This window comes from Callorhinus ursinus, unplaced genomic scaffold (assembly GCF_003265705.2).
Source record: "Callorhinus ursinus isolate GAN/ISIS: 27379988/994484 unplaced genomic scaffold, GSC_fseal_2.0 scaffold8, whole genome shotgun sequence".
Classification (NCBI taxonomy): Eukaryota; Metazoa; Chordata; class Mammalia; order Carnivora; family Otariidae; genus Callorhinus; species Callorhinus ursinus.
Window position 1 is genome coordinate 49,175,836 of NW_027397070.1, and position 27,359 is coordinate 49,203,194.

Consider the following 27,359-nt stretch of genomic DNA (forward strand, 5'->3'; position numbering starts at 1 on the left):
AATACTAGGTTTGGGAGAGCTTCCTGGGAAGGTGACACATCCTGATTCCATGGAAGCTCTGCATTCAGGACCCTCCCAGACGTCACCCTACATGTTTCCTCATTGGGAGGGTCCTGATTTGCAACTTTTATAATAAAACTGTAATTGTAAGTATGATTACATACTTGAATTTCTTTCTTAAATTCTGTGAGTTGTTTTATTTGAGTTATGAACCTGAGGGGGTCATGGGAACTCCCCGAATTTGTAACCAGTTTGTCAGAAGTGTGGGTAGCTTGGGATCTCCCAAACTTGTGGCTGGTGTCCTAAGTGAGGGTGGCTTGGTTGGAGACCATGCCCTCAACTTGTGATGTCCTTGTCGACTCTGAATGCTGAATGACTGCAACAAAACTGAACTGCAGTACTGCAGAGGAGAAACCGTAAGAGAAGTGCCAGAATTTCTTTTTTTTTTGTAAAGATTTTATTTACTTATTTGAGAGAGAGAGAGAATGAGAGATAGAGAGCACGAGAAGGAAGAGGGTCAGAGGGAGAAGCAGACTCCCTGCTGAGCAGGGAGCCCGATATGGGACTCGATCCCGGGACTCCAGGATCATGACCCGAGCCGAAGGCAGTCGCTTAACCGACTGAGCCACCCAGGGGCCCCGAAGTGCCAGAATTTCTATACTCAATCAGAAAACAGACTGAAGAGGGGTGCCTGGATGGCTTGGTCAGTTAAATGTCTGACTTTGGCTTATGGGGGCCCTGGGATAGAGCCCTTACTTGTCCCTCTGTCTGCCGCCCCCCACCCCCCCAGCTCATGCACGTGCACGCACTCTCTCAAATAAATAAAATCTTAAAAAAAAGAAAACAGACTGAAGAGGCATGAGAACAGACACAAGGAGACACGCTAGGAGGCTAATGCAGTAAATGATGGTGGCTCAGACTAAGGCGGCCGTGACAGAGATGCTGAAAATTGATTTTATTTATTATGATGGTAGTCCTCCTATATTTGCTAAAGAGTTGGATTTAAGATTTTTGAATGGCTGTATTGTGGCTGCATTCTACTACTGGGGTATGTCATACTTGATTTATCTGATCTCTTGCTGACAGACACTTAGCTTGTTTCTCAGTTTTTCCCATTACGAACAATGCTGCAATGAAGATGCTTATACCTAACTACCGTAAACTTGTGCAAGAATCTCTAGCTACACTATTCACTCACAAGAAACTCTGAACAAAACAGAACTGAGGTGCCCTACTTTTGTGAACAAACTTATTTTTCCCTCTAAGTTCAAGTATTTCTTCTTCATTTCCTACTTCAAAGTTTCTTCTTCCTTGACCACAGAAACCTAGAAAGTTAAAGTGCAAAGGATCTTTAGAGGGCCTCTGGCTCAGCAGTTCTCAAAGTGGGTATTATGGTCAATAATCAGAATCTCTAGGGAATCTTCTTCAATGACAGACCCTCTTCCTTTCTGACCTGCTCTGGGAAAGTGGGGAGAGCTGACATGCTGTTCAAGTGACTACAACCATAATCTGCCCACCTGCAATGGCTTATCCAGTCCAATCCCTTCGTTTCCCAGATGAGGAAACCAAAACACGTATCACAGTGACAGGAGAACTAGTGTCCTAATCGATTTTCGACGCCACCACTTTCTTCCAACCCTTGACAACAGAAGGTAGGACCACCACATTTTTTATTTTTACTAATTCGCAAGACAAAAAAACCAAAACAAAAAAACAGAAAAAGCCCCTCACCATTGTTCACAGGATGATTTATTAAAGAGGTTCATCTGAATTATCTTAGAAGATGACAACTGGGACTTCTGCAGTCATTTGTCAGAAGGAAAAAAAAATCAATTACTTGAAAATACAGGGTGGTTTAACCTCAAACTCTAAGCTCTCTAATTTCACTCAACCATGATCTTCCTTTACTCAGTTCTAAAGAAGACATCATTAAGAGCTTATAGAGGGCGTTTCCCACTGCTCCTGTCTTTCTCATAACCTGCAGACCAAGAAGGCTTTAAAGGAAAACCAATGAATTTTAGTTTTCCTTTCCCTTTCAACTAAAGGAAATCTTCTATTTCCCCTGTTGGAATTAGTATGACACAGTTTTCTGAAAACAACCATTAGAGATCCCAAGTCCAAAGAGAACACACAAAGCCAGCACAGTGGTTTTAATGGGCTGTTCTGAAGATTTCTCGCATATTACCTTGTTTAATCCTCACACTGTTAAATAAGGGAAGGACTACTATGAGGCACAGAAACGTTAAGAAACTTGCTCAAATTTACATACCTAGTAAGTGGCAGACCAGGAATGTGAGCCCAGGTGATCGGACTCTAGACCTAGTGCTTTATTTACGTCACTAAAGCCTTTTTTTCTTTTTTAAAGATTTTATTTATTTATTTGACAGAGAGAGAGATAGCGAGGGCAGGAACACAAGCAGGGGGAGTGGGAGAGGGACAGACGCAGGCTTCCCGCCGAGCAGGGAGCCTGATGCGGGACCCGATCCCAGGACTCCGGGATCATGACCCAAGCCGAAGGCAGACATCCAACGACTGAGCCACCCAGGCGCCCTCACTAAAGCCTTTATAGTCTGGCCCTAACCTACTTCTTCTGCTTCATCTCTCGCCAATTCTATCCATCACTTCCAGGAAGCATCTTCTATAAACTACCTCCAACCTAGCCACTATTCCCATAATATCTTATAAACTCTATCTCTGTACCTGCCAAACTATTTAATTATATGTCTCTGCCCTCAACTAACCTACAAATTCCTTGAAAGCAGGAACTGTGTCTTATCTGTTGTTGAATCTCTAACACTCAAGCACAGTATCTGACGTATGGTAGAAACTCAACAGGTATTTGTTGAATAAACACATGAACTCCCACATTCTACACTATTTTACAGAACTTATTGTGCCTTGAATATTACCTCTTTGCTCCGTCTGCTCTCTCTACCCCAAACAGCCTTCTTGCTCTTCTGACAAGGAAACTCCTAATCATTTTTGAAGACCCAGTTCAAATGGACAGAGGAGAAAGAGGATAATAGACCCAATTAAAAAGTATTTTCTTCTTCGTTGACACTTCTTTCTGCCTAGAGGAATTATTTCTCCCTCTGGCCCCCATAGCATTTTTCTAAACACTTACTCTAACACTTTCTAAGCTCTATTAGAATTATTCCTGTTGACACTGAGTTCCTGCCATAGACCATGCACTCCTGAGTACAAAGCCAGCAAAGCCAGTGTCCTATGAATCGTTGTATCTCCAGTGCTTAGCATCATGCCTGGTACACAATTAACCCTCAATAAATATTTGTGGAATGATGGGGCACCTGACTTTAAAAAAATTATATATTTGTGAATGAATAAAGGTTGATTCAACATTAACATGCAAACATTAGTTCTCATGAGGAATAACTAAAAAACTGCTAGTGGCACTGAGTTCATCTAGGAGCGTAGAAATAAAGAGCTTTTAGTATTAAATTTTTCCAGGATAACAAAGGAACTCACGTTGTTTATTTTTTTTAAAGACTTGGTATTTTTTTAAGTGATCTCCAAACCCAATGTGGGGCTCGAACTCACAACCCCAAAATCAAGAGTTGCATGCTCTACCATCTGAGCCAGCCAGGTGCTCCTGGAACTCACTTTAAGTAGAAAAAGGGCTGAAGCTGAATGAAAATGAACCAGCTGATGATTAATGAGGATGAACTCGAGATTCAAGCTATGATAAGGAAATCTTCAAAATGGATCTCAATCGAATGTAACTGTCAAAGCATCTGTCCAAATGTTCCCAGGGAAAGAATATAATTGTGCTGTTTTTGCATGGAAACAAGGAAGAAACAGGTCAGTTACTTTCACTGCATTGTTCTGGAGTAGGTCCCCTAAAGATGTGCAGTGAGCCGAGTTGAATATGAACACTTACCTCAGAAACTCTTTGCTCTGTTCCCAGAGGTCCTGAGTCTCTTCTTGGGTCATGTGCTTGTCTAGGTTACACACATTTGGTTTCTGGGAATATAACTTAAGGCACTGCTTCACCCAGTGCCACTGGTAACCTGGGAGGAAGGGGTTTGGGATAAAAATAAATCCTATACAAAAGGACAGGTGGGGAAAAAAGGAGAGGAGGAAATTCTCCATCAGTTATTGATATAATTTATTTTTGCTGACATCCTTATACCCACTACTTTATTCCCTATCTCCTTTTGCTCATGTTTTGTGGCTTCCACATTTATAAGTAAATGGTCTCATCCCTATTCTCCGATTTTAGAGAAAGGGAAGAAAGAAAAAAATTCTCAAGAGAAACAAATATTCCACAACCATCAACTGTTACCCCAAAGCGAACTTTAGAATTGGTAATGTCAAAAGTCACCGCTCAAATCTGCACCAGGTACTTATCGTTTATAAAGGTGGTAGCTGCTTCCTGCAATTACTACCTGTGATAGCTCAGCATCCCCCCTTGGCCTTCTTTGTTGTCCAGTATCTGGGTAACAATTCTTATATTAAGTTCCCTCAGCTAAAATAACTGGTGTGACTTCTGCCTATGACTGAAATCTGACTGACAGAACAGGGAAGAAAGAGGCTGTGAAGTACATCCACTCAGTATGGCATGACGCAGATACCTACAGCATGTGTGCTGAAAAGATCTTCTGGGACCTGGAAAGTAATTTAATGTCGTTCTTCTCCTGTGGCAAAGATGAATAACAATATTTACCTGGAATTCTATGCAGGGTAAGGATCCATTTAACAAACACACACTATGTACTTTCTTAAGAATTAGAGATGAAAAACTGTCCTTAGTGAAGCCCCTGGAGACAGGACAGCAGAGACTGCTATGCAGACAATGCCTTGCGGAAGCCTGGCTATGAAAGGAAACAAAGGTTGAAGAGCAGCCATAGAAGAATAAAGAATTTAAGGGGAGAGTTTATGGTTTTTAGGGTTGGGAAAGGCCTAAGCATGCTTACAGATAATGCGAAAGAACCGGCAGAGAGAAACTGGTTGAAAACAGAAGAAAGGAAAGGAGCAGAGCAAGGTCTTGAAAGCTGGAAGGGGTGAAAGCATGTGGGATCGAAAAGGTGAAGGGCCTGGCTTTGAACAGAAGGTGTTCCTCTAAAATTGGAGGACAGGAGTAAGAACATTTGTTTCTGAGTGTGGAGGCCACTTTTGCATTTCATGCACCAACAAAATTCTCCAAGTAATTTAAGAGTGTGACAGGACTGTCAATATTTTGAGAGGAAAAAAAAAAGATACGAAAAACCCCCCAACTTACCCACTTATCAGCATTATTTCACAGAATAAAGATTATAACATTCCCTAAAATATCAGATTAAAGGAAGAATACCACTGACCCAGTGACAGGAAGATGAATACCTTTTTAGGCAGTCCACTCTAGATAACTGTTGCCTTTCTTTTATTGAATTTGCCTTTTAATTTTCATGCATTGATCTTAGGTTTGAACACACAGAGCAACCCCCAAATTAGTTTCTCATTCTTCAAAAATACCTTCTAGTTTTCCAGTTAACATTTATCAATCATTTACTATGTGCCAGGCATGGGCTTAAGTACTTTACAATGTACTCACATTTAATCTTCACAATAACCTTACAAAGTGAGCACCTTTTTATACACATTTTACTTATCAGGAAACTGAGGCCAAGAAAGATTAAGAAACTTGCCCAAGGTCATACAGTGGATGGGAGAGCCACGACTTGAACCCAGGTAGCCTCATGTCAGAGGCTTAACCGCTAGTATATAATGCTCCCATCCCTTTGTGTGTATGACAACCTTTCAAATGTTAGATGCTGTCAGGTTCCCTCTAAGCTTTATTCTTCTTTCAGACCCATGACTTCCTGCTCATTCTTTGAAGGACAGGTCGTGATTACTCAAGTTCCTTCACAACAAGCAGAATCCAGAAGTAAACACAATCCTTCTGATCAAGTCTGAATAAGAGACGGTCATTTCCCATGTTCTGGACATTACACTTCTATTAAATACAGCTTCAAATGTCAGGGAGGACAGAATGAAGTCTCTAAGGACATAATGAGGTACCAACTCACAAAATGTGGCCTAAGTGTGAAATCCTAGAAAACCTCAAAATCAATACACCTATTTAGACAATAGATAAACCAAAGTGGGATCGATAACTCTGTGGTCTTAACAACTTGTTAAGAAAAGAGGGCATGGAAACAGAGAAATAAGGCCTTGAAAACAGGAGGTAGGCCTGAAAGGTCAAGGGCAGCCTTCAAGAACAAAAAGTACATAAAAGACTACTGGTGATGCACACTCCTCATTCACCCAAACTCACGGGAAGCCACGCTTTCATACATAAAAGCCATCATCTGACTACTCTTTCACGAAGAACTGAAGTGCATGAGGCCTTTTAGGGAAGTATTGAAACTGTTATATCATCCTATGTTATTAACAAATGTACAGTGGTCATAATGTATTAAGAGCTGTAACACAGACCTGGCCCATGGCATAATGAAAATTAGTTTTTAGGGATTTTTTTCTTGCTTTTAATCTGTATTTGAAATCACAAAATACAATGTTATTTTTTTCTTTATGTCCTCTCCAAGAAAAAGGATGACAGATAAAAGATTATTTGACCAAATAAGGCATTTCTGTATTTTCTTTTTTATTTAATTAATGTAATTTGAGAGAATGAGAGCATGAGAAGGGGGAGGGTCAGGGGGAGAAGCAGGCTCCCCACTGAGCAGGGAGCCTAATACGGGTCTTGATCCCAGGACCTGAGCCGAAGGCAGCCGCTTAACCGACTGAGCCACCCAGGCACCCCTCTATTTTCTAAATAGTTCATAATATTTAATCTACAATAGCCCCATAATCCTAAAAGAAAAAAAGATTAAGGGCGCTTGGCTGGCTCAGTCTGCGACGCTCATCTTGGGGTGTGAGTTTGGGCCCCAAACTGGGGGTAGCGTTTACTCAAAAAAAAGACTAAAAACGTTACCCATTTTTCATTATGTTCTTAATTTCTAGGTCTGTAAGGTGAGCTACCCAATATTATTGAAGTTCAAAATGCTAAATTATTTAGTCTATTAGGGCTTCTGATCTCATTAACTAATGTTCTTTTCAAAAGCTCAGCCTTAATAATAGCAACAATTTTTAAGTTGTTTTTCTTTTTTTTGCCACACGAGAACAGAGAGACTTTGTGATTAGAGCGACCATTATGAATTGTTCCATCATTCAAAGCGGTTCTTCTGCCAGAGTAGGTGTTTGTGGAGTAGTGGCAGGGAGCCCAGAGTCAAGGTGCTAATTTTTGATTTGTACCTGGTGTGTCATTTTCTGCACTTAAGGTAGGCACAACTGACTCCTGTTCTAACCTTTGGGAATGCTAAATAAATGGAAATCTTAGATGAGGCAGATTTAAAAAGAGTTGGGGAGTGAAATATTTCTGTGTTTAGTTTTCCCCTTTGTCTATTTACCTGCTTACAACTCCTCTCCTGAAATTAGACAAATGATTATATGATTTTGTCTTCTGAGGTCAGCTGCACTCACCAGGATAGCCTTGGAGTCCATAGGCTTGCCACTTGCTGACTGGCTGAAGTCCTGCTCTATGTGCATCGTGGTCACTGACGGAAGATACACTCAGCTGAGATCTAACCACCTGGCAGGAAGGAAAGAGAAGTTGGCGCGCTAAAGCTATTTTGCAGGTCAGATCTGAGAATCTCAAACTTCTAAAGATATTTCTAGTATGAGGCAAAATTAGGAGTCCTAAGTCTGGGCTCCTAAACTTAGTTCTGCCACTTACTTGATGTAAGACTTCGATAAGTCACTTAACTTCTTAGAGCCTCAGTTTTTTCATGTATATACTAATAAACACTAGAAAGCAATATAAAATTAAGCAGTATGAGAAGCAGACTGATTTTGGCCTTCAAGACTACCTTTCTGTATGACCCCACACCTTTGTGGATTTCTTGTAAAACTCTAAATCATGAGAGATGTCCTGAAATATCCTCAGTCAAAATTCTGTTCACCTCAATTCGGCCCAACAATAATGCTTCTGAGGCACTTGTATACAGTTGGTGTTTAAACAGACCTATGAGGAACATCAGGCAGGGGAGGTTAAGAGAATGGAAGCGAATGCTCCAACCAGACAGAACAACTGTTTCAGTAAAACTGGAAACCCTGTTTGCTGAAAGTATAATATTTATTCTCTTTTAGATGAAACTTCAAACTGAAGCCCAGAGCTTTTGCCTTTGTTAATTACTGAGAAATTAAGTCTTTCAGGGGCTCATGAAGTTTTCTTTGCATATGAGAGCACCTTATGGATGGCTCATTAAATAGGTTAAGGGATCCAATATTCAGTCACTAAAGGACATTCAGAAAACAAAAACCTTTATTCCTCCATTAATAATAAACTTAAAGAGTCTGGCTTGCCTTAGTATACATCAAATGTTCTCTTCCAAAAAGGTATGATCTCTTATCCTATTAACTTCACCAAGTGTAGAGATTTCCAGAAAAAAATACCAACTAGTTGCTGTGTATTACCAGTCTCTGTAATAAAATGGCTATCTGGAACTCTCTGAGAGGCCTGACCAGCCAGTTGTTTCAGGTACTGATAAGATGTTTTTATTTCAAACATTTTACAATGATCTCTCAGATAGACCATACTTAGTAATGCACTGTAATTCAGCAACACCCTCATATCTGAAGTAAGTCTGTGGACTTATTCTCCACGCTAAGCTGAAACAAACCTCTGAGTCTTTAAAAAAAAGTCCTGCACCACCCTTGCCCGTTAGCCATGCTTTCTCCACTGCTCATTAGTTGCTCTCATAGCAACTTTCTTCTCCAGTTCGCTACCTTCAATCTGTTTTGAGCTTAAGAACTAAACAGCCAAGTTTTTTTTTTTTTAAAGGGAAAGACAGAGAAGGAGAGCACAGTGAGAGTGAGAGGAAGAAGCAGATTCCCTGCTGAGCAGGGCTCATGACCTGAGCCAAAGGCAGAGGCTTAACCAACAGATCCACACAGGTGCCCCTAAACACCCAAGTTTTTATGTACTCAATGGATAGTGTATTTATTGAGTGCTTACTGTTTTAGATACAGTGCTAGACAATATTTTCTTCTCAGAGACTAAAAGTATTTTTTTCTTAAGGTTTTATTTATTTGACAGAGAGCGAGACAGCGAGAGAGGGAACACAAGCAGGTGGTGTGGGGGAGGGAAAAGCAGGCTCCCCGCTGAGCAGGGAGCCCAATGGGGTTCCATCCCAGGACTCTGGGATCATGGCCTGAGCCGAAGGCGGCCACTTAACCAACTGAGCCACCCAGGCGCCCTGACTAAAAGTATTTTTAAGAGACAGAGAGCTCGTGCAAGCACAGCAGGGTAGGCAGAGGGAGGAGGAGAGAATTTTATGCAGGCTCCATGCTCAGTGCGGATATCACTACCTTGAGATCATGACCTGAGCTGAAATCGAGTCAGATGCTTAACTGAATGAGCAACAAAGGCGCCCCTTCTAAAAGTATTTAAGTACTGCCGCAAAATACAGGCAAAAGGAACTGAATGAGGATCTGACCCATGTACATTATTCTTAGAGAGCTTTCTGCATGCTATTTTGACAACCCTAAGACCATTTCTGCTAACAAACGAAGTTCCAGACAAATAGCTATAGCTATTCGATTTTGAGAGCTATACTAAGCTTAGAAATAATCCTTCATCCAGCCATCTGTGGACAACACCAAGGCCAAATTAAGGGACCAGGGATCCTCAGTGTTACAGCGACTGTAAAGAAATTACTCATTATAGTATAGTTGTGATTTTCCCTGTGCCCCCCTGTCCTCCTTTATGTTGCTTTTCTTACTTCCCATGGGGAAAGGTAGAAATAATGGATAGCGTTCGGATTCGTTTGCCTTTTACTTTCAAAGGTGGAGAAATCATCTGAATCTCTCAACGCCCTCTTTCTAAAAGGGCCCAGAGACGACAGGGACCAGTTTTATGGACAACGGTTTAACCAACAACATCGATCCCTTTCTGTTCAGGGACTACTCGGGTAGTTGTTTTTTTCAAGTTGCAGAGCGCTATCCTAACATCTACGAATACGATGTATGGGTTTTTACACAAATCGAAGTAGAGATGCAAATGGACAGTTAATGTTAGGAATGAACACCAATTCCCAGGCATTCTCTGAGGCCGCGGCCGCGTGAAGGAACCGGCAGCACAGAGCTTCACCGTCAAAGTGTGACGCTTCGTGGACAGTTAAACTCCGCGCCCATGTAGAGCGGGAATTACTCAGTAACACTCAGTCTGGACGCGAAAAGAGGTGAGGACCCTGAAGCCCCTCCAAGAGCGAGGCGAGGCGACCGGGGGCGCGGGCCGCTCCTCTGTCCGTACCTTGCGGGCACTAGGCCCCGTCCCGCGGGCTGCGTGGGCCGCCGAGAAGTCAATGACCGCTCCCAGGTCTGCGGTCCCAGGGCGGCTCTGACGGTAGAAGCGGAAAAGCTTCCGAAAGGCGTCCTCCCGCGGCTCTGCAGCCAGCGTCGCTACAGAGCCCACGGCCGCCGCCATCTTCCCCATGTCGTTGTCCGGTCTCTTCTGACCCGGAAGCAGATTGCGTGCCCCAGATTCGCCAGATTCTTCCGGGGTCGCGACCACAGGTCACAGAGGCCCTCGATCTAAAGATGGCGGCTTCAGCAGTGAGGGGGGCTGTGGCGCTGCGTACGAGTGTTAGCCGGCCCGTGGCTTTTGTCAGAAAAATTCCCTGGACCGCGGCTTCGAGTGAGTGATGGAGACGTGTTTGGGGCGGAAGTTTTAGGTACAAGCGATCCTCAAAAGCACTGCTTTCGGCGGAATACTTAAGTCAGCGTGGTGGCTGTATTAAGAGCTGTGGTTCCTGAGCAAGCCAGTGAGCAGAAATAAAAAATTTTTTTCAATGAATCGTTCAGGGATGCCCCTTGAGCTTTTGCGGCACGTATTCAGGGTCTCCTGCCTTTCCAGAGTGATTCGGTGGAATGTTCGTTCCTTGAAAACTTAAGATTTACGATTTAGAAGGGATTATTTTGACAGTGGTGTGAAGGGTGGATTCAAACTGGCAAGATTGAAGGCAAGGAGACGCACTAAAAGGCAATTTCAACAATTTAGTCCAAAGACGAGGACCTGAAATAGGGTAGTGGTAAAAAGGGGGTCAGATTCACTTATGTTAACAAAACAGAATCAACGGTTTTTCGCGATGGCTTGAATGGGGTCAGAGTACGGAAGGAAGGAAAGGGAAGGACTTCGAGGTTTTTAGCGTTGGTGAATATCGTGGTTAGAATGTAGGGGAAGCAGGTTGAAAGAAGATGAGGAGTAAAGTTTAAATGTGTTGAGTTTGAGAAAAACCTGTGAGGTCTCCGTCAGGCCGGTGAACAGAGGAGATTGTGTATCATTGATTGAGAAGTGCACTTTGAAGCCCTGCTGCCCAGGTTAGAATTCCGCCTTGGCCATTTATTACTTGTGTAGCCTAACGGGAGGTAATTTGGGAAGAGGGCTCACCACTGTACCTCAGTTTCATCTATGAAATGGAGTCAGTAATACCTTCTCAATAGGAATTTTGATTGGATTAAATGAGTTTATATGTAAACCACTTAGCCTTGTGCTAGATACAGACTATGTACTCAATAAATGATAGTCGTTTTTGTGATTACTATAACTGAAGCTCATGGGAGAGGCCTAGGCTGGAGATAGAGGTTGGGAGTAATCAGTATTGAAATCTCTCACCAACATTGATTTTTGTCAGTTGCAGTTTTGAAAAAAGGTTTTTACATTTGCTTACCAAAAATTAAAAATCCAGTCACTTTTGTAGGTATTCATGTATCAGGTCATCTCCCTTTAACAAAAGAATGGAACTGGGAATTACTTACCTCTTAGCTTTTGTGGCCCAGGTGTGAGGAGTAGAATGGGAAATAGATTGGTTTGGGCCCCACCTTCTTAATATGTAGCAGATGAATATCTAGGCAGTACAATGTCTTGCTTAGGCCCTGTGAAACTGTAAAGGCACAGGGCGTCATCTTGCAGTTGCAAGTTTCCAGACCATAATGGGTTGGTTTAAAACTCATAAAAAGAGTCTGTGTAGGGTGCCCGGGTGGCTCAGTTGGTTGGGCAACTGTCTTTGGCTCAGGTCATGATCCTGGAGTCTCTGGATTGAGTCCCGCATCCGGGCTCCCTGCTCGGCAGGGAGTCTGCTTCTCCCTCTGACCCTCCCCCCTCTCATGTGCTCTCTCTCATTCTGTCTGTCTCAAATAAATAAATAAAATCTTTAAAAAAAAGAGAGTCTGTGTAACATATAACTTAGAAGCAGTCTCAGTTCATTGATACATTCAGCAAATATTTCAGGAGTATCTGTGGTTGGTGTTCTTGGTGCTTGCAGCAGTTTTCCCATAGCAGTTATAGGTAATTGGGAAGAGGGTTACCTTCCAGAGCTTGTTTGTTTTGGAAGTGAATGTTTTCCAGAACTTTTTAATACCTGGTTTAAAATATGCATATTTAACACTATTTTGTGTTCTCGAGCAAGCCAGTGAGCAGAAATAAAAAGTTTTTTTCAGTGAATCGTTCAGGGATGCCCCTTGAGCTTTTGCGGCATGTATTCAGGGTCTCCTGCCTTTCCAGAGTGATTCGGTGGAACGTTCGTTCCTTGGAAACTTTTACAACTTAACGTAAAAAAGATTTACAATTTAGAAGGGATTATTTTGACAGTGGTGTGAAGGGTGGATTCAAACTGGCAAGATTGAAGGCTTATATGGTATTCCTTACAAATGTGGATTTTAGTTTCTCTTGAAGACTCAGCTGACCTGGTCACACAGGGTCCGTGTCCCCCACACGGGTACAGTCCAGGGACCTCACAGTGACCACGCTCTCTGGCCAGGCCCTGAGCTTTCCGGCAGGCCACCGTCCCTATTCCACTCCCCTCACCTGCCAGGGTCCTGGGGCTCTGGGTGGGGTCCCACCAACTCGCTGTGTGACGATGTTCTGATGCTGATCCATGAGGTCCTGAATTTGCCGAATGTTTGACCAACTGTTAGAGCTCTTCAGAAATTTAGTCCCTGTGGGTTGTTGAAGGATTACTAGGCATTTATTCATTCAGCAAATATTGCCCTACTGTGTTCAATTACTGTTGACATAGGGGACTCAACACTCAGGGAGTTTATGGTGTAGTGGTGAGGGTGAGGAGACTTAAAACAGATACAGGCAGTTGTTGAACCAGTGAGGTTTAGATGAACTAGGGGAAAATAACCCAGTAATATGAAATATAGATCAGTGAAAGTATAAGCACTGCAGTTCAGAAGAGATCAGGTAGTTTTTTAAGATTATTTACTATGCATCTTTGAGGCCTTACAGGGATAGTACATTGCCTTATATTGCAGTAGAAGCCCAATAAAATAATATTCAGTGGATATATTTGGCCAGGGTCCTGAAGGATAGTTATAATTAAGCAGCGAGAAATAGGATTACTGACATAGCAAGGGGAAAGAATGACAGGCAAAGATGGGAATCCATAGGACAGATAAATAGAATTTCAGTTGCCATACTAGAGAGTAACTATGGGCCAGCAATGGGTAATAAGGCAGGAAGGGTAAGTAGGGTCATCTCAACAAATTTTAGAGTGTCACCTATTTAACCAAGTGTAAACTTTATGAAAGGCAAGTAAATTGAGCTTTTATTTGAAAATTTCTAATATGACTAGCAACATACTTACTGTATTTTAATGATCTGTTTTCTGTGTGAGTTTCTCACAGGGATTATTATCCATGCACCTAGTACAGTAACTGATGAAGACATTCATTATCTGCTGGGAGTGATGAGTATAGTCAGCTCAGCAATTTATTTGTGTATGCCCCCACCCCATCATCTCCCCAAATCTCTGGCGCATTGCAGCTTTATACAGATGGTTCCTGACTTACAATGGTTTGGTTTACAGTTTTTTGACTTTACAGTGGTGTGAAAGTGATAGGCATTCTAAAGAAACTATACTTCAAATTTTTCAATTTTGATTTTTTTCCCATGCTAGTGATAGGCAGTATGATACTCTCTTGTGATATAAGGCAGCAGCATCAGCAAGGTGCAGCTCCCAGTCAGCCATGTGATCACGAGGATAAACAACTGATAGACTTACAGCCATTTTGTCCCCATATAACCATTCTGGTTTTCATTTTCAGTAGTCAATAAATTACATGAGAAATTCAATACTTTATTATAAAATAGGCTATGTGTTGGATGGTTTTGCCCAATTGTAGGTGAATGTAAGTGTTCTGAGCATGTTTAAGGTAGGCTAGGCTAAGCTATGATGTTCAGTAGGTTAGGTGTATTAAATGCATTTTCAATTTATGATAGTTTTATCAATGTAGCCCCATCATAACTTGAGGACGATCTGTAGTCAATACCATAGCTACTTCTTAATCTTAAGGCTTCAAGGAAATGCAAATGGTAGTTCCTGTTCACAAGAAGTTTGGGGACTCTAGGTCCCCAGTCTAGGATGGAGGATACAAAATACATTAACTACTTTTTTTTTTTTTAAGTAATCTCTATGCCCAACGTGGGGCTTGAACTCAACCCTGAGATCAAGAGTCACATGTTCTACCATCTGAGCCAACCAGGTGCCCCAAATATATTAACTAATAAATTAACTACTTTTAACATGTTTTCTCCTCCTATACAGGTGAGCTGAGAGAACACTTTGCACAGTTTGGCCATGTACGAAAGTGCACTGTACCCTTTGTGAGTATTATCTTTAAAAAAAATGTTATCCTTTAATTATTGATCTTCTGATTTTATCCTTGAACTCTTGACTGTTTGTTAAAGCATATCAGCTTATATAACTTTTAATGGAGTGAAGCTATTCATAGTGTTTATTGATAAAATTGTGGGTGATAGTGATTAAAAAGTAAAAAAAAACCTTATCTTGTATAACAAATTACCACACATTTTTTTTTCTAAAGATTTATTTGAGAGAGAGAGAGAGAGGGAAAGCACAGAGGGAGAATGAGAGGGAGAAGCTGACTCCCAGCTGAGCAGAGAGCCTGACGTGGGGCTCGATCTCAGGACCCTGAGATCATGACCAGAGCTGTAGGCAGACGCTTAACCAACTGAGCTACCCAGGTGCCCCAAATTACCACACACTTAGGGACTCAAAACAACACACATATATATTAACTCACAGTTTCTGCAGATCAGAAGTCTGGGCACAGCCTTGCTGAGTCTTCTGCTTGGGGTCTCACATAGCTACAGTCAGGCATGAGCTGGGACTTTGGTCTCATCAGAGGCTCAAAGGCTCAGTTGGGAAAGACTGATTTTCAAGTTCTCTCAGGTTGTTGGCAGAAGTCATCTTTGAACTGTACGACTGAAATATCTACTTTTTTGCTGGCTTTCAGCTTGTAGGGACCTGCAGTTCCTTGTTACCTGGCAGGTGTGTGGGCTCTCTCCCAGCATGGCAGCTTACTTCAGTCAGCAGGGGAGTTTCTCCATTCTGTTAAGACTGCCTTGTAACATAGTCATGGGAGTGACATCGCATCACCTTTGCTATATAACCTGATCAGGGGAGCAGCATCCCATCACTTTTGCCACATTCTTTTGCTTAGAAGCATGTCACAGGTCCCTCACACACCCAAGAGGGGATTATTCAGAGCGTTAACATAGTGGGACATGTGGAGATCATGGAACTACCTTAGAATTCTGCCTACTCCAGTATTACAATAAGGACTTGATACTAGAGGATGATTTTATCATCAAACTAATTGGCAGAGAATATCTATTTTAAACTTCATCCTTATTAAATTGTTTTCTTCTTTTAGTGTTTTTATATTTGTTATATTTTCTTTGCTTTCTAAGGAAGATTTAGAAATCAGTTTATAAATTTGTTCTACTTTATCCTGGGCTGTATTTGTCTGGGGGCTTTCTAGAATTACTGCGTTTTTGGGGGTGGGTTGGGAGTACACTTCAACTGCTTCACTAAAACTGCCCCTTTTTTCCTCATGGCACTGAAAAGGCTATGGCAAAATATTAACCTAAAGTAATTAAAATTCTTAACTCTTGATTTCATGTTAGTTGCATTCCAAGGATCTAATAGATTACTCATCTCTGGTGCTAGTGAGGGTATAGGGAAGCTGGCACTGAAATTGTTCAGAAGTTTACTTCATTTCTGAAGGGTAGTTTGGCAAAATCAAAACTAAGAATTTGCATTTGCTTTGATCTAGCAATTCCATTTTTAGGAATTCTACAGAAATGGTGTGGTCAAGAATGTTCAAAGCAGCATTGTTTAATAATATAACTGGAAAGAACCTAAATGTTCATTAATGGGATTAAATAGGTATTAATTCATTGATACAATGGAGTTTTAATACAGTTGATTAAAAGAACGAGGCACAAGTATTACACAAAAATGTTTATAAGTTTAAAAACTACAATTTTACAAAGAGGATGAAATTTCTCTTTTTTTGATGAGCATTAAAAAAAATTTTTCCTGGGGCACCTGAGTGGCTAAATCCATTAAGTGTCTGACTCTTGATCTCAGTTCAGGTTTCAGTCTCAGGGGTTGTGAATTCAAGCCCTGCTTTGGGCTCCACGCTACATAGGCGTGGAACCTACTTAAAAATATCTCCAAAAGTAGTAACACATTTTTCTTGCTTGCCATTTCGTTCTTAAAAGTATAAGCAAGATTATTTAGGACCTGGAGTTAACGTCTTAGATTTAAACAAAAGAAAACTTTGATTCTTGCTAAAACTAAGTAAAATGTAACAGGAGAAAAGTTTGTTTTTTTTTTTAAGATTTTATTTATTTATTTGTCAGAGAGAGTGCACAAGCAGAGAGAACAGCAGGCAGAGGAGAAGGGACAAACAGGCTCCTACTGAGCAGGGAGCCCAATGTGGGACTTGATCCCAGCCAAAAGCAGATGCTTAACTGACTGAGCCACCCAAGCGCCCAGAAATCCAGGTTCCTGTAACTTAGATATATAGTACCTAAGTTTTACATAAACACAAATTTTTTAAGGCTTTTACTTAAAGAAATGGCCATATGGAAGTAGAGGAGAAATTGTAGCTGAGGTAAGGAGTGAGTCACTGGGATATTACCAGAAACTTTTCCTGCAGTCTAGGTTAAGACTTAAAAAGTCACCTTTTAAATATGGGGGCAATTTCTAAAAATTTGGTTTGGGGGCTGGTGCAGAGCACAACATAACTTTGTCACAGGATTGATGAGGTACACTGAGTAAATAGACATCTTTATATCTGTTCTTAAATAGTAGGGCTGGTCAGGTGGGGGCAGGGTGCATCCAAACACACTAGGATCTTTTCCACTTGTGCTGTGTATAGGTTGGATGATAAGCACTCTGCCTTTTGCACAAGGGGAAGTAGCGTTACTGTAAGTCTGGAGCTAGGTAAATAAGGGTAATGTATATTTTTTTTTCTATTTTTCATTAGGACTATATAATTATAATGGTAGTGGTGGTGATGAGAGTAATTGGTCTCCAAAATTAACAGAAATGAACTAGGTTTTGAGGCTTAATTTTTTAGTTTCTAAAAGTGAGGAAGTTAGAAACAGAGTTTCTTTATGTGATCAAAGTGTCCCTTTATTGGGGCACCTGGGTGGCTTAGTCGTTAAGAGTCTACCTTCGGCTCAGGTCATGATCCCAGGGTCCTGGGATCGAGTCCCACATTGGGCTCCCTGCCCCGCGGGAAGTCTGCTTCTCCCTCTCCCACTCCCCCTGCTTGTGTTCCCTCTCTCGCTATCTCTCTCTCTGTCAAATAAATGAAATAAAAATAAAATTTAAAAAGTCCCTTTATTATTGTTAGTGTAGTTTCTATCTCGAATGACAGAAACCTCACTACCGGTATTTTACTTCCTCCAATGGCAGCAGAAAAGCAAAATGTTAAGATTAACACAAGGGTTAACCTTTGGTAACTAGGAGGGTAAGTATGTATTAAAGCAAGGTTTTTGACATTTATTAAAATGTCAGTTATCCCATTTTGGCAGATGAAAAAGTTGGTAATTTGATTTGGAGCTTATGGAAACTTTCTGCAGTTCATGATTAATCTTTTTTAAATTTTGAATTTTTAGGACAAAGAGACTGGATTTCACAGAGGTATGGGTTGGATTCAGTTTTCTTCAGAAGAAGAACTTCAGAATGCACTACAACAAGAAAATCATATTCTTGATGGAGTAAAGGTAAATATTTTTCTGTATAACATCATGAGCTTTCTGTGTATCAGTTTAGTAGGTCAGAAGTATGGAATGACAAGGACTTTGGGAGATTTGTAACTGAAGTTCCCTTAATATTGGTTAAAGAATGGTGGTGGGTAGAGTGCCCATTATAAAATGTCTGGAGAGGGTAGTTTAGGAAGACCCTTTAATAGTTAGCAAGGTATATTCTAACACAGAACAGCAGTCTACTTACAAAGTAGGGAGACTGGGGTTGAAATCCTGGCTTTGCCACTTACTATGCAACCTTGGGTTAAACTGACTTAGTCTTAAGACCAGGGAACAAATAACATTCTCTTGACTTACTGGTGCTGACTCCCTCATAAATAGGCAGTCTTAAAGTGGCAGTTTTCAGTTGTAAGTTTTTGCAGATACTGTCTTTCCTTACAATGCTTATTTTATTTTTTTTTAGCTCCATGTTCAAGCTCAGAGACCAAAAGTTTTGCAAGGGGATCAAACATCTGATGAAGAGAAAGATTTTTGAGACTATTACTACCTATTAAAGTAAACAAAATTAAAAATTTTGTCTAAATGTTTTTATTTGAAACAAATAGTTGCACCAAGCAAGAGCTTACTTTCCCCACTCCAAATTAAAACAGAGCGTAATAGGGGCAAATGTCATTTGGCAGGACAGTTCCAGTATGTGAACATCCTTCTTTTCCTTGTGGTTGGGGCAACTTTATTCATCAGCAGTCATTCTTACACAAAATATTAACCCCAAAGTACTAATGTCACATGAAAGGAAGTGGTCTTAATTTCATGTGTGGGGCAGTATGTTCTATAAATGCCAAAAGGTAGGAGAAGCACAAACACAACCCACTCTTTAAAAAAAACTAAATAGTTGAAAGAATTTTCCATCCCCTCCCACCCCTTACTCCCGTAATAAAAAGTAGTGCTGGGGTCTGACACCCAGATTTGGTTTTTATCCTGGCCATTTACAAAGTGTTTGCCCATCTGACTTGCATCATTAGGGTTATGGATAAAAGTTCATTCACTTTGAAGAGAGGTGTATCTACTCCTTCCTCCTCTTCTTGCCTTCATGCTCATGTTCCTTGGGGCGGCTGCTATCTGAGGGTCTTTTAGAGCCACCGTGCTGTTTGGCTTCTTCCAAAAACTTGTCCAAACCAAAAGGATCTTCCTCAAACTGAACTGGTCCTTCTCGGCCTCTTTGCCTACGGTCTGAACCAGAAAACTCCTTATCGGGAACAAATCTAGGGAAAAAGAGAAAGGACTATGAACTACTTTGTTTTCACTGGTGCAAACAATGAAACTGAGCTGTCTGCCTTGGTACCTGTTGGTCTTTATTCTGGCTTCTAGGTCATCACCATACATGTCCTTGTCCAGATTTTTACTGGGCCTGTAAATATTCTGGGCCATATCTTTACCACCTCTCCAGGCTTGATCATAAACGTTGTAAATTTCATCTTCTCCACCTGCAAAACCACTGTCCATACCCTGTGGGAAAATGACATTAAATAAAAATGTATTATTAAAAGTTGGATCTGATTACATTCATGTAATCATTTATAGCGCACATTTTCAGCAATCTGAATTGCAAATTAAAAAGATCTTCATAAAAAAACAAAGTCCATAAACTTTTATTCTTACCACCTTTGGTCCTTAGATTAAGTAAAGTGCTAATTAACAAGTTTGACCACTTGAGTGAAGTAGTCATTAAAATTGGAGAGTATAAGCAGGTACTTAACAATTTCAGTTGTACAGACAGTGGCAAGAAGATAAAAGAACCGTAAAGTATTTATCTGATGTTATTTACTTATTAAGTAATTAAGTTCTTTGCCCAACATGGGGTTTGAACTCACAACCCCAAGATTAAGAGTTGGACGCTGTACTGACAGTTATCTCATGGCATTTAGAATAATAATGCTATATCCCTTAACTCCCTGAGAACATAACTATTATAGCATGGGACAATAAGGCTCTTAATGAAAATCCTAAGTCGACAACAAACAAATTTGTTTCATATATTTGGATGGTTCCTTAATACAGGGATGTGCTTTTTTAGAAAAAATTTTATCACAGCTTTGAAATAAGCTTAAGCTTGTAAGAGGTGACTGACTGTCATAAATACTTAGGTGGAACTTTCATGCCTAACACCCCTTTGCTCAGGCTGGTGAGTTACCACTGCATTGTGTTTAAGAACACAACCTTTGAAATCAAACGTTTGAATCTTCTATCAATTTCTAGCTAAACCTCTATGTGTCTCAATTTCCTCATCTATAAGTAGAGATTATAATAAATAGTATGACTTAATAGGTTTTTGTAAGGATTAAGTGAGATAATAAAAGTGAAAGACTTAGAACAATGCCAGGAATGTAAAAAAGTACCCAATAAAGAGCTTACTCAAATACTACCTTCAAATCTTAAAGCCTCCAAGTCATAATAAATTCTTCCCCTCTGTATCCCAGTAGAACATTATACTTCCATATTTTTATTGCAGTCTGCCCTGTCCTTATTTATACATATATATGTCTTTTCCAGTAGAAGGTTCCTTGAGGGCAAAGGCATATCCATCTTTGATCTCACTGTCTTTAGCACAGTACATAATCACTGTTGGGTGGATGAACACATAAAGGCACTTCTTCCGGCCTAATGTATCCTAGCTAGTTAATAATGATAGGTATTAGAAATCACATTTCCTGACAACTAGTCTAGCACTTAAATTTAGTTTTATAGCTTCACCTTTTAAAGATCTCAAGTTATGTTTCTTTAGCATTAAGTTTGTTTTTCAAAGATCAACAAAAAACCCAAGAGATACTTTTGAAGGACACTGGCTTTACTTTATAAATAAAAGACTGATATACTAAAACCAAGTTTTGTCACCTTATTTCTTTCATTTTCTACCAGTGTCTTAAATCTTAGCCAACTTTAAGAGGTCAAAATCAGAGTTGTTTCATCTTAACATCAAATAAGATGAGATGAGATAAAACAGTTCTGGGGCGCCTGGGTGGTTCAGTTGGTTAAGCGACTGCCTTCAGCTCAGGTCGTGATCCTGGAGTCCCGGGATCAAGTCCCGCATCAGGCTCCCTGCTCAGCAGGGAGTCTGCTTCTCCCTCTGACCCTCCCCCCTCTCATGTGCTCTCTCTCTCATTCTCTCTCTCAAATAAATAAAACCTTTTAAAAAAAAAAGATAAAACAGTTCTGTAAGTCACAACACGCAACTTCTAATTTTTTTCTCTCACTATGCCAGCACACCTTAGGCTGATCAATCTATGATATGTTAGTTTTCTTTTCCCCGAGGACTGGTATTCACATCAACATTTAAGACATGCTATTTCTAAACTCCTCGTACCTTGGACTGGTTGAAAAGCCTTTGGTCATACTGAACTTCATTGGACGTCCGAGGATTGGGCACACCAAGAGCAATGACTTCACTGATATCTCGATTTTCATTTCTCTGTAGTTTCGACCTGTTTCAAAATACAATGTCACTAACAAAACTCTTCACAGACAAGCTGAATTTCAATTTAAATACAACCAATCTCAGAAGCAAAGTTAACGAATACGTCCTGTTCATATCTTGTGAACATATATCCCCTGATAATGCATAATCAGGTTGGTAGTCCTTACAGCATTTCAGAGACATGGTTATTAGAACAGGTAGGGTTTTACAATCAGGCCCTCCTGTTAGCTGAAAAGAACTGTCAAGGGACTCACTCTGGACATTAAGTCTTTAATAGAAGCAATCACCTTACAGAGAGAGCATGCTGAGATATGAAATTGCTACAGTCTGTATTTGCTATTATACAAGGATTGGGGGGGACTAGATGCAAATCAGATGTATCATATGAATCACTTTCAATAAGCCAGAATCTGTTCTTTACCTAAACCACATTTAGTAATTTTATCCTATTAGAATTTTGAGGAAAACATGTCAATGACTGAATTACTCAGTCTGATTTTCAATATTCAGATTATCTTAATTCCCCTGCTGTTTCAGTATGTATGCAATCTACACTGTAATGAAACCATGGTAACTGTCATCATTTATTTTACCAGAAACTCAGGTCTTAAAATAATTTCTATAGACAACCTGATTTTCACCCAATCACAAGCTTACAGCTTTTCTATGTTATCAATTCTCATAACCACTTTACTGGTTTTAAGGGCCCAATTTATCTACAGAGTCCTTTTGATTTTTATAGCTTGGGAATTTCAGACCAAGAGTATCATTAATTGTGCACTTTCATATTCATTCCTCTCTCTTCTACACTGCACATTTACCCACAACTGTAAATTCAGATTTTCTGCTTCTCCATGACTTCACTTATCCAGGGAGATGAGCTAGGCCATTATTAAATAACAAAGAGCACCACCAGCAGGAATCATCTTTTTCGTGTTTAAGACATGACTTGGAAAAATGGATTGTATCAGCTCACAAAGTGATTAGAGCATGGAAAACTCATATGGAAAGAAAATGCTTTATATTTGCATTTAACCCTCACTCAGAATTCAGTGCTCAGCCTTTGGTGAAGCATAAACTTTACCAATCCTCACTTTAGTGCAAGTCCCCATACATGTATTTTGCTTGTTCCATTCAGGTCTGTACTTATTAGCAGTGTTGTGTTAAGTTTCCCAAGTAATTTTATATGGTAGCTCTGTCTTTCTGAATTTTAAGTGAACTACTCATGAGAAGAGGCCAATTTTCACTTCTCACAAAACCTGCTCTTGTCCCCCATTGTACTCGGGATGGCCCTCTGCATGTAGATCTCAATGAAGGTATAGAATCTTCTTCCCTGTCTAGAGGAATAGGCGCATAAGTTTGTCTCACCACTTGAAATAGGAAAAGAACAGACCAGAACAGTCCTATCTACTATCTTCTTTTCACAAACATGATCTGAATTCCCTTTTCTATATCCCTATCATTCACAAGTCCTGCTAACTCTATAAGGTGATGAGAAAGGATTTCTTTTAGGGACAGTCAATTTTCTACTAAGAAAAAGTAGATAGTTTAGTGTAAGAAAATAAGTGCTGATTTAGTAAGTTATCAATCTAGAGAGGAAAGGGAAAGAAGCAAAACTGGTCTCAGTGGACTAAACCTCTTCTCGAAAAGGTTCACAAAACCCACTCCTCATAATTTGCATTTCTTTCAAATAGCACCTACCTCTTATCAGGAGCTGCCCTGGAAAGATTCCTGTCGTGCTGTCTCTCTTTTCGCCTGTCATGCCGGATTTCATCCCTCTCACGTGCCTCCCCATCCTCTGTGTGAAGAGAGTTGAAAATTACTTCATCACTATATTACCCATTAATATTTGGAACAAGAGACTATTCTCTAACCCATGACAGATAATTCCATGAATTTCTTTATAGTCACATTCAGCCCTTTTAACTCACTTGCAATTAATTTAAATCCAACAGTATTTGTTTAATTCTTTTTTGAATGTGAATTCCAGAATCATGCATGCAGCTCAAGTGTTTAGAGGTAAAGTATACTGATGACTTTAACTTAATTTGAAACGCATCAGAATTGCAAGGTGAATTGATAGATGGATAGAAAGATCAGTAGATAGATGATAAAGCAAATTAAGCAATGTTAACTGTTAAAAAAAAGTTAATTGTAGAATCTAGGTGGTGGAGATATGGGTGTTCATTGTATAATTCTTTCAACTTTTTTGTATGTTTCAAAACTGTCATATTAAAATTTAAACAGGGCGCCTGGGTGGCTCAGTTGTTAGGAGTCGGCCTTCGGCTCAGGTTGTGATCCCAGGGTCCTGGGATCGAGCCCCGCGTCGGGCTCCCTGCTCAGCGGGAAGCCTGCTTCTTCCTCACCCACTCCCCCTGCTTGTGTTCCCTCTCTCGCTGTGTCTCTGTCAAATAATAAAATCTTTAAAAAAAATTTTTTTTTTCCAGGAAAAATTATGTGTAAATTTACCCTTACATTTTCAAAGACTGGCTGAATAAAGAACCTTTTGTTCGTGGTCCACAGGGGCTGGTTATATCTTGATCTCTACCTACTGTGTTTATGTCTATCTTCATTTTCTCTTCTCTCTCCAGTCTGAAGGGATACAGCTTTGGAGCCAGCCTGTCTGGATTCAAGTCCTGTTCCTATGATAGATTAACCATGTGACCTCATACAGGTCACTCAGCCACTCTGAGCCTTAGTCTTCTCCTCTGTAAAATGGTGACAATCCTAGAACCACTGGAAGGGGTTGCTGGAGCCAGGATTATAACGGCAATACATGTAAAGTGCTCACAGTGGTGTCTTCCATAATAAGCAATCAATAAACGTTAGTTCTTTTTAATATCTGACAACACATTTTTCAGAATTTTAGCTAATTCCTCAAGAACCATTCTTAATTTCTTACCAGTGTAGAGACTTAGATACAGGGAAATCTGACGTCTAATTACCTTCAGTGGCTAAGTGTATGTACAACAGGCAGGTTTTTGTATCTTGCCTCACTGAGTCATTCATATATGATTCAAGGATGTGGATCACTACTTATAATTCTGGTTACTTCTCTATAGCTGAACTCTGGACTCCTATAACCAACTGCCTGCTTGACACCTCCATCTTAAACTTAACATGTCTACAACTAAAGTAAACTTTCCCTCCCAAACCTCTTCCCCTGCAGTCTTCCTACTATTAGTAGATGGCAACTCAATCCCTCCCAATTGCTCATGTCAAAAGTTGTGGAGTCATCCTTGACTCTTTTTCTTCCATACCTCTACCTAATCCATAAGCAAATTTTGTTAGCTCTCTCTCCATGGTCTGTATTTGACCATGTTTTCCCTGCCTCTCATCATCATCTCTCATCTGGTCACTGCAGTAGCCCTCCAAATGGTTTCCCTACTCCTCCACATGCCCATTTCACAGCCTGCTCATATATGGCAGATCATGCTGCTCTACTCAAAGTCTTCAACTGCTTCCCATGTTATCTGAAGTGAAAGCCATGTCGCTAAAATGGCTGAAAGAGCACACACGATCTGGCCACTACTCTTCCTATTTACTCTAACTACTCCGACGCCTCATCTACTATTCAGCTTTCTTACTCCAATCCAGCTATACTGGCTCCTGCTTTTCCTTTAACACGACAGGTATACTCCCAACTCAAGGCCTTTGCACTTGCTGTTCCTTCTACCTGGGATGCTCTTCAAAGCCCCAGATATCTACAAGGCTCACTTCCTTACTTCCTTCAAGTTTCTGTGCTAATGTTACCATCTCAGAAGTGAGGTCCATTCTGACCACCCTCTCCTTCTGGCACTTCCTGTTTTATTTTTCTCCATAGCAATTATTACTGTACTATTATCACTAATCATCTAGTAATGATAATTAACTTTTTTGGTCTGTTTACACTCACTAGAATGTTCACTACTATACCCCAACCTAACAGAAATCCTTGTGTCTAGAAGAGAACCTTGCATATCGTAGATGCTCAATATGAATTGAGTGAATGAATAATTGTACTAGTTTAGGATTTATTAACAAAACAAACCGCCCTCACAACTTTCTTGAATTAGAATTAGTCTTCTCACTCTAAATGAATTAATACACCAGTGTAAACACTAAATAAAGCCAGAGAGAAAATATTGGCAGATTTAATGATTATAGGTTTATTAGCCTACAAGTAAGAAAAAGTGGATTATTTTACTATGTGGGAGAGCTGAATTATTCAGTTGGAGATCTCATTTTTCTAAGTTTCAAGAAAATTAAAATGAGAGAAAAATCAAGCCCATCACTTGAGTAATACATGATTTTTAAAAGTACATTACTCTGAACTTTAAAAATGTCCACTGTAGTCCCATACTGAAGGCCCTTCTTTAAATATATACTCTTGGGGTGCCTGGGTGGCTTAGTAGATTAAGCATCTGCCTTCAGCTCAGGTCATGATCCCAGCAACCTGGGATCCAGCCCCACATCGGTGGGGGAGGGTCCCTGCTCAGCGGAGAGTCTGCTTCTCCCTCCCCTGGCTCTTGTGCTCTTGCTCACTCCCTCTCAAATAAATAAAATCTTAAAAAAATACATATATATATTATTTTCTACTGCTACAGCTCAGTAGCAGAAGTTACTCTTTCATTTCTATATTATTTGTGAAATATCTACATTTTCTTTATAGGTGTGTATTAGTTTTGTGTGCAGTAAAAACAACAGTGAGTCTCTAAAATGATATGTATTGTTTGTATGGTAAATTCAACTTAGGAAAGAGAATGTCACACCTTTTTCCACATGGGTTTTGATCCCAGCTCTTCTCTCCCTGGCTTTCTGGGCCATTTCTCTAAGTTTCTCTTCATGTTTCTCCTTTTCTTTTTGAGCCATCTTTCTCTCTACTTGAGCACGCATTTCTACAGCTTCACGAGCCTGTTAGTAAAGTTGAATGTTAAATCAGACACGGTTGGGGGAAAAGTTACAGCTATCATCCAATATCCTGACTGAAGTTTGGCTTGAAAGAGCAGGTATAAAGAATTCAGATTTGTTATTGCTGGTTAAAACAAAGATTCTTGTCCACTAAAAGAAAGCTTGCCCGGATTTTTCACTCTGGAAAATGTATTAGTGGTTGAAACTTATTATAATGACTCCAATAATCTTGTAAGTCACTGTTTCACTAATGCTTTCTCAGAAACAACCCAAAAAATAAAAATTAAACAAGACTCTAATAAAGAAATTTTCAGTATCAATAACATAGCAGGAATTGGTTATGTGTTCAAAATCAAGCAAATTTATTTAAGATAAAGCCTTTAGCAAGAGATTTTTATAAGGGTGCTTGCTGTGATGCAGGAGATACACTTTTCTATGTTCTAAATGCATGCCATAATGTATGTGAACTTCTAGGTCACACACATTAATAATATTAATGTCATAATATTAATAGACAACCAATATTATGACTATCATTTTCTACAGCATTCATCAGAATGTTTATTTGCCCTTCTATGCTACCGACCATTTGGGAGACATCTATATTTAACAGAAAAAAAATATGAAATCTAAAAACAGCAGTCAGTCTTCTCTTTAAAAATGAGATCGGGGTGCCTAGGTGGCTCAGTCAGTTAAGCGTCTGCCTTTGGCTCAGGTCATGATCCCAGGGTCCTGGGATCGAGCTGCATAGGGCTCCCTGCTCAGCGGTGAGTCTGCTTCTCCCTCTGCTTCTGCCAGTCTCTCTCTCTGTCAAATGAATACATAAAATCTTAAGGAAAAAAAAATAACAATGAAATTAGCCTAGTGAACCATCGTTCTGGAATGTCGTGAGGAAGCTGGATCGCC

The 27,359-nt window shown here is 40.2% G+C and overlaps 3 protein-coding genes across 5 annotated transcripts in view; 1 reads left to right on the forward strand and 2 right to left on the reverse strand.

The window, feature by feature from the left end:
* ALKBH1 (alkB homolog 1, histone H2A dioxygenase) overlaps positions 1 to 10,562 on the reverse strand; it is a 23,434-nt gene extending 12,872 nt beyond the window's left edge. The window contains exons 1-3 of the mRNA XM_025869542.2: positions 10,313 to 10,562; positions 7,483 to 7,591; positions 3,899 to 4,061 (exon numbers count right to left, since the gene is read on the reverse strand). Of these exons, the coding sequence (XP_025725327.1) occupies positions 3,899 to 4,061; positions 7,483 to 7,591; positions 10,313 to 10,495 (455 nt within the window). The 5' untranslated portion in view covers positions 10,496 to 10,562. The remainder of the gene's footprint in view (positions 1 to 3,898; positions 4,062 to 7,482; positions 7,592 to 10,312) is intronic.
* Positions 10,544 to 18,663, forward strand: SLIRP (SRA stem-loop interacting RNA binding protein). 2 transcript variants are annotated; one of them, XM_025869541.2, is made up of 4 exons: positions 10,545 to 10,696; positions 14,610 to 14,668; positions 18,002 to 18,109; positions 18,555 to 18,663. In XM_025869541.2, exons 1-4 carry the CDS (start codon positions 10,600 to 10,602, stop codon positions 18,624 to 18,626), a joined length of 336 nt encoding a protein of 111 aa, XP_025725326.1. In that variant the 5' UTR covers positions 10,545 to 10,599; the 3' UTR covers positions 18,627 to 18,663. The 2 variants fall into 2 exon arrangements, with proteins under 2 accessions (XP_073751761.1, XP_025725326.1); XM_073895660.1 differs by lacking the exon at positions 18,555 to 18,663 and having other exon boundaries at positions 10,544 to 10,696; positions 18,002 to 18,217.
* The window catches only part of SNW1 (SNW domain containing 1), a 33,328-nt gene continuing 24,632 nt past the window's right edge, over positions 18,664 to 27,359 (reverse strand). Inside the window, exons 10-14 of one of the 2 annotated variants that reach the window (XM_025869540.2) lie at positions 26,315 to 26,456; positions 23,265 to 23,361; positions 21,453 to 21,570; positions 19,434 to 19,597; positions 18,664 to 19,353 (exon numbers count right to left, since the gene is read on the reverse strand). In XM_025869540.2, the coding sequence (XP_025725325.1) occupies positions 19,155 to 19,353; positions 19,434 to 19,597; positions 21,453 to 21,570; positions 23,265 to 23,361; positions 26,315 to 26,456 (720 nt within the window). In that variant the 3' untranslated portion in view covers positions 18,664 to 19,154. Of the gene's footprint in view, positions 19,598 to 21,452; positions 21,571 to 23,264; positions 23,362 to 26,314; positions 26,457 to 27,359 lie in introns of both variants that reach the window. The other variant, XM_025869539.2, reaches the window with a different exon arrangement.

Coding starts and splice junctions, on each gene's coding strand:
- SLIRP (XM_073895660.1), top strand. CDS start 10,600: ATGGCGGCTTCAGCAGTGAGGGGGGCTGTGGCGCTGCGTACGAGTGTT. Junction 10,697..14,609: donor TCCCTGGACCGCGGCTTCGA/GTGAGTGATGGA, acceptor CCTCCTATACAG/GTGAGCTGAGAGAACACTTT. Junction 14,669..18,001: donor GAAAGTGCACTGTACCCTTT/GTGAGTATTATC, acceptor TTGAATTTTTAG/GACAAAGAGACTGGATTTCA.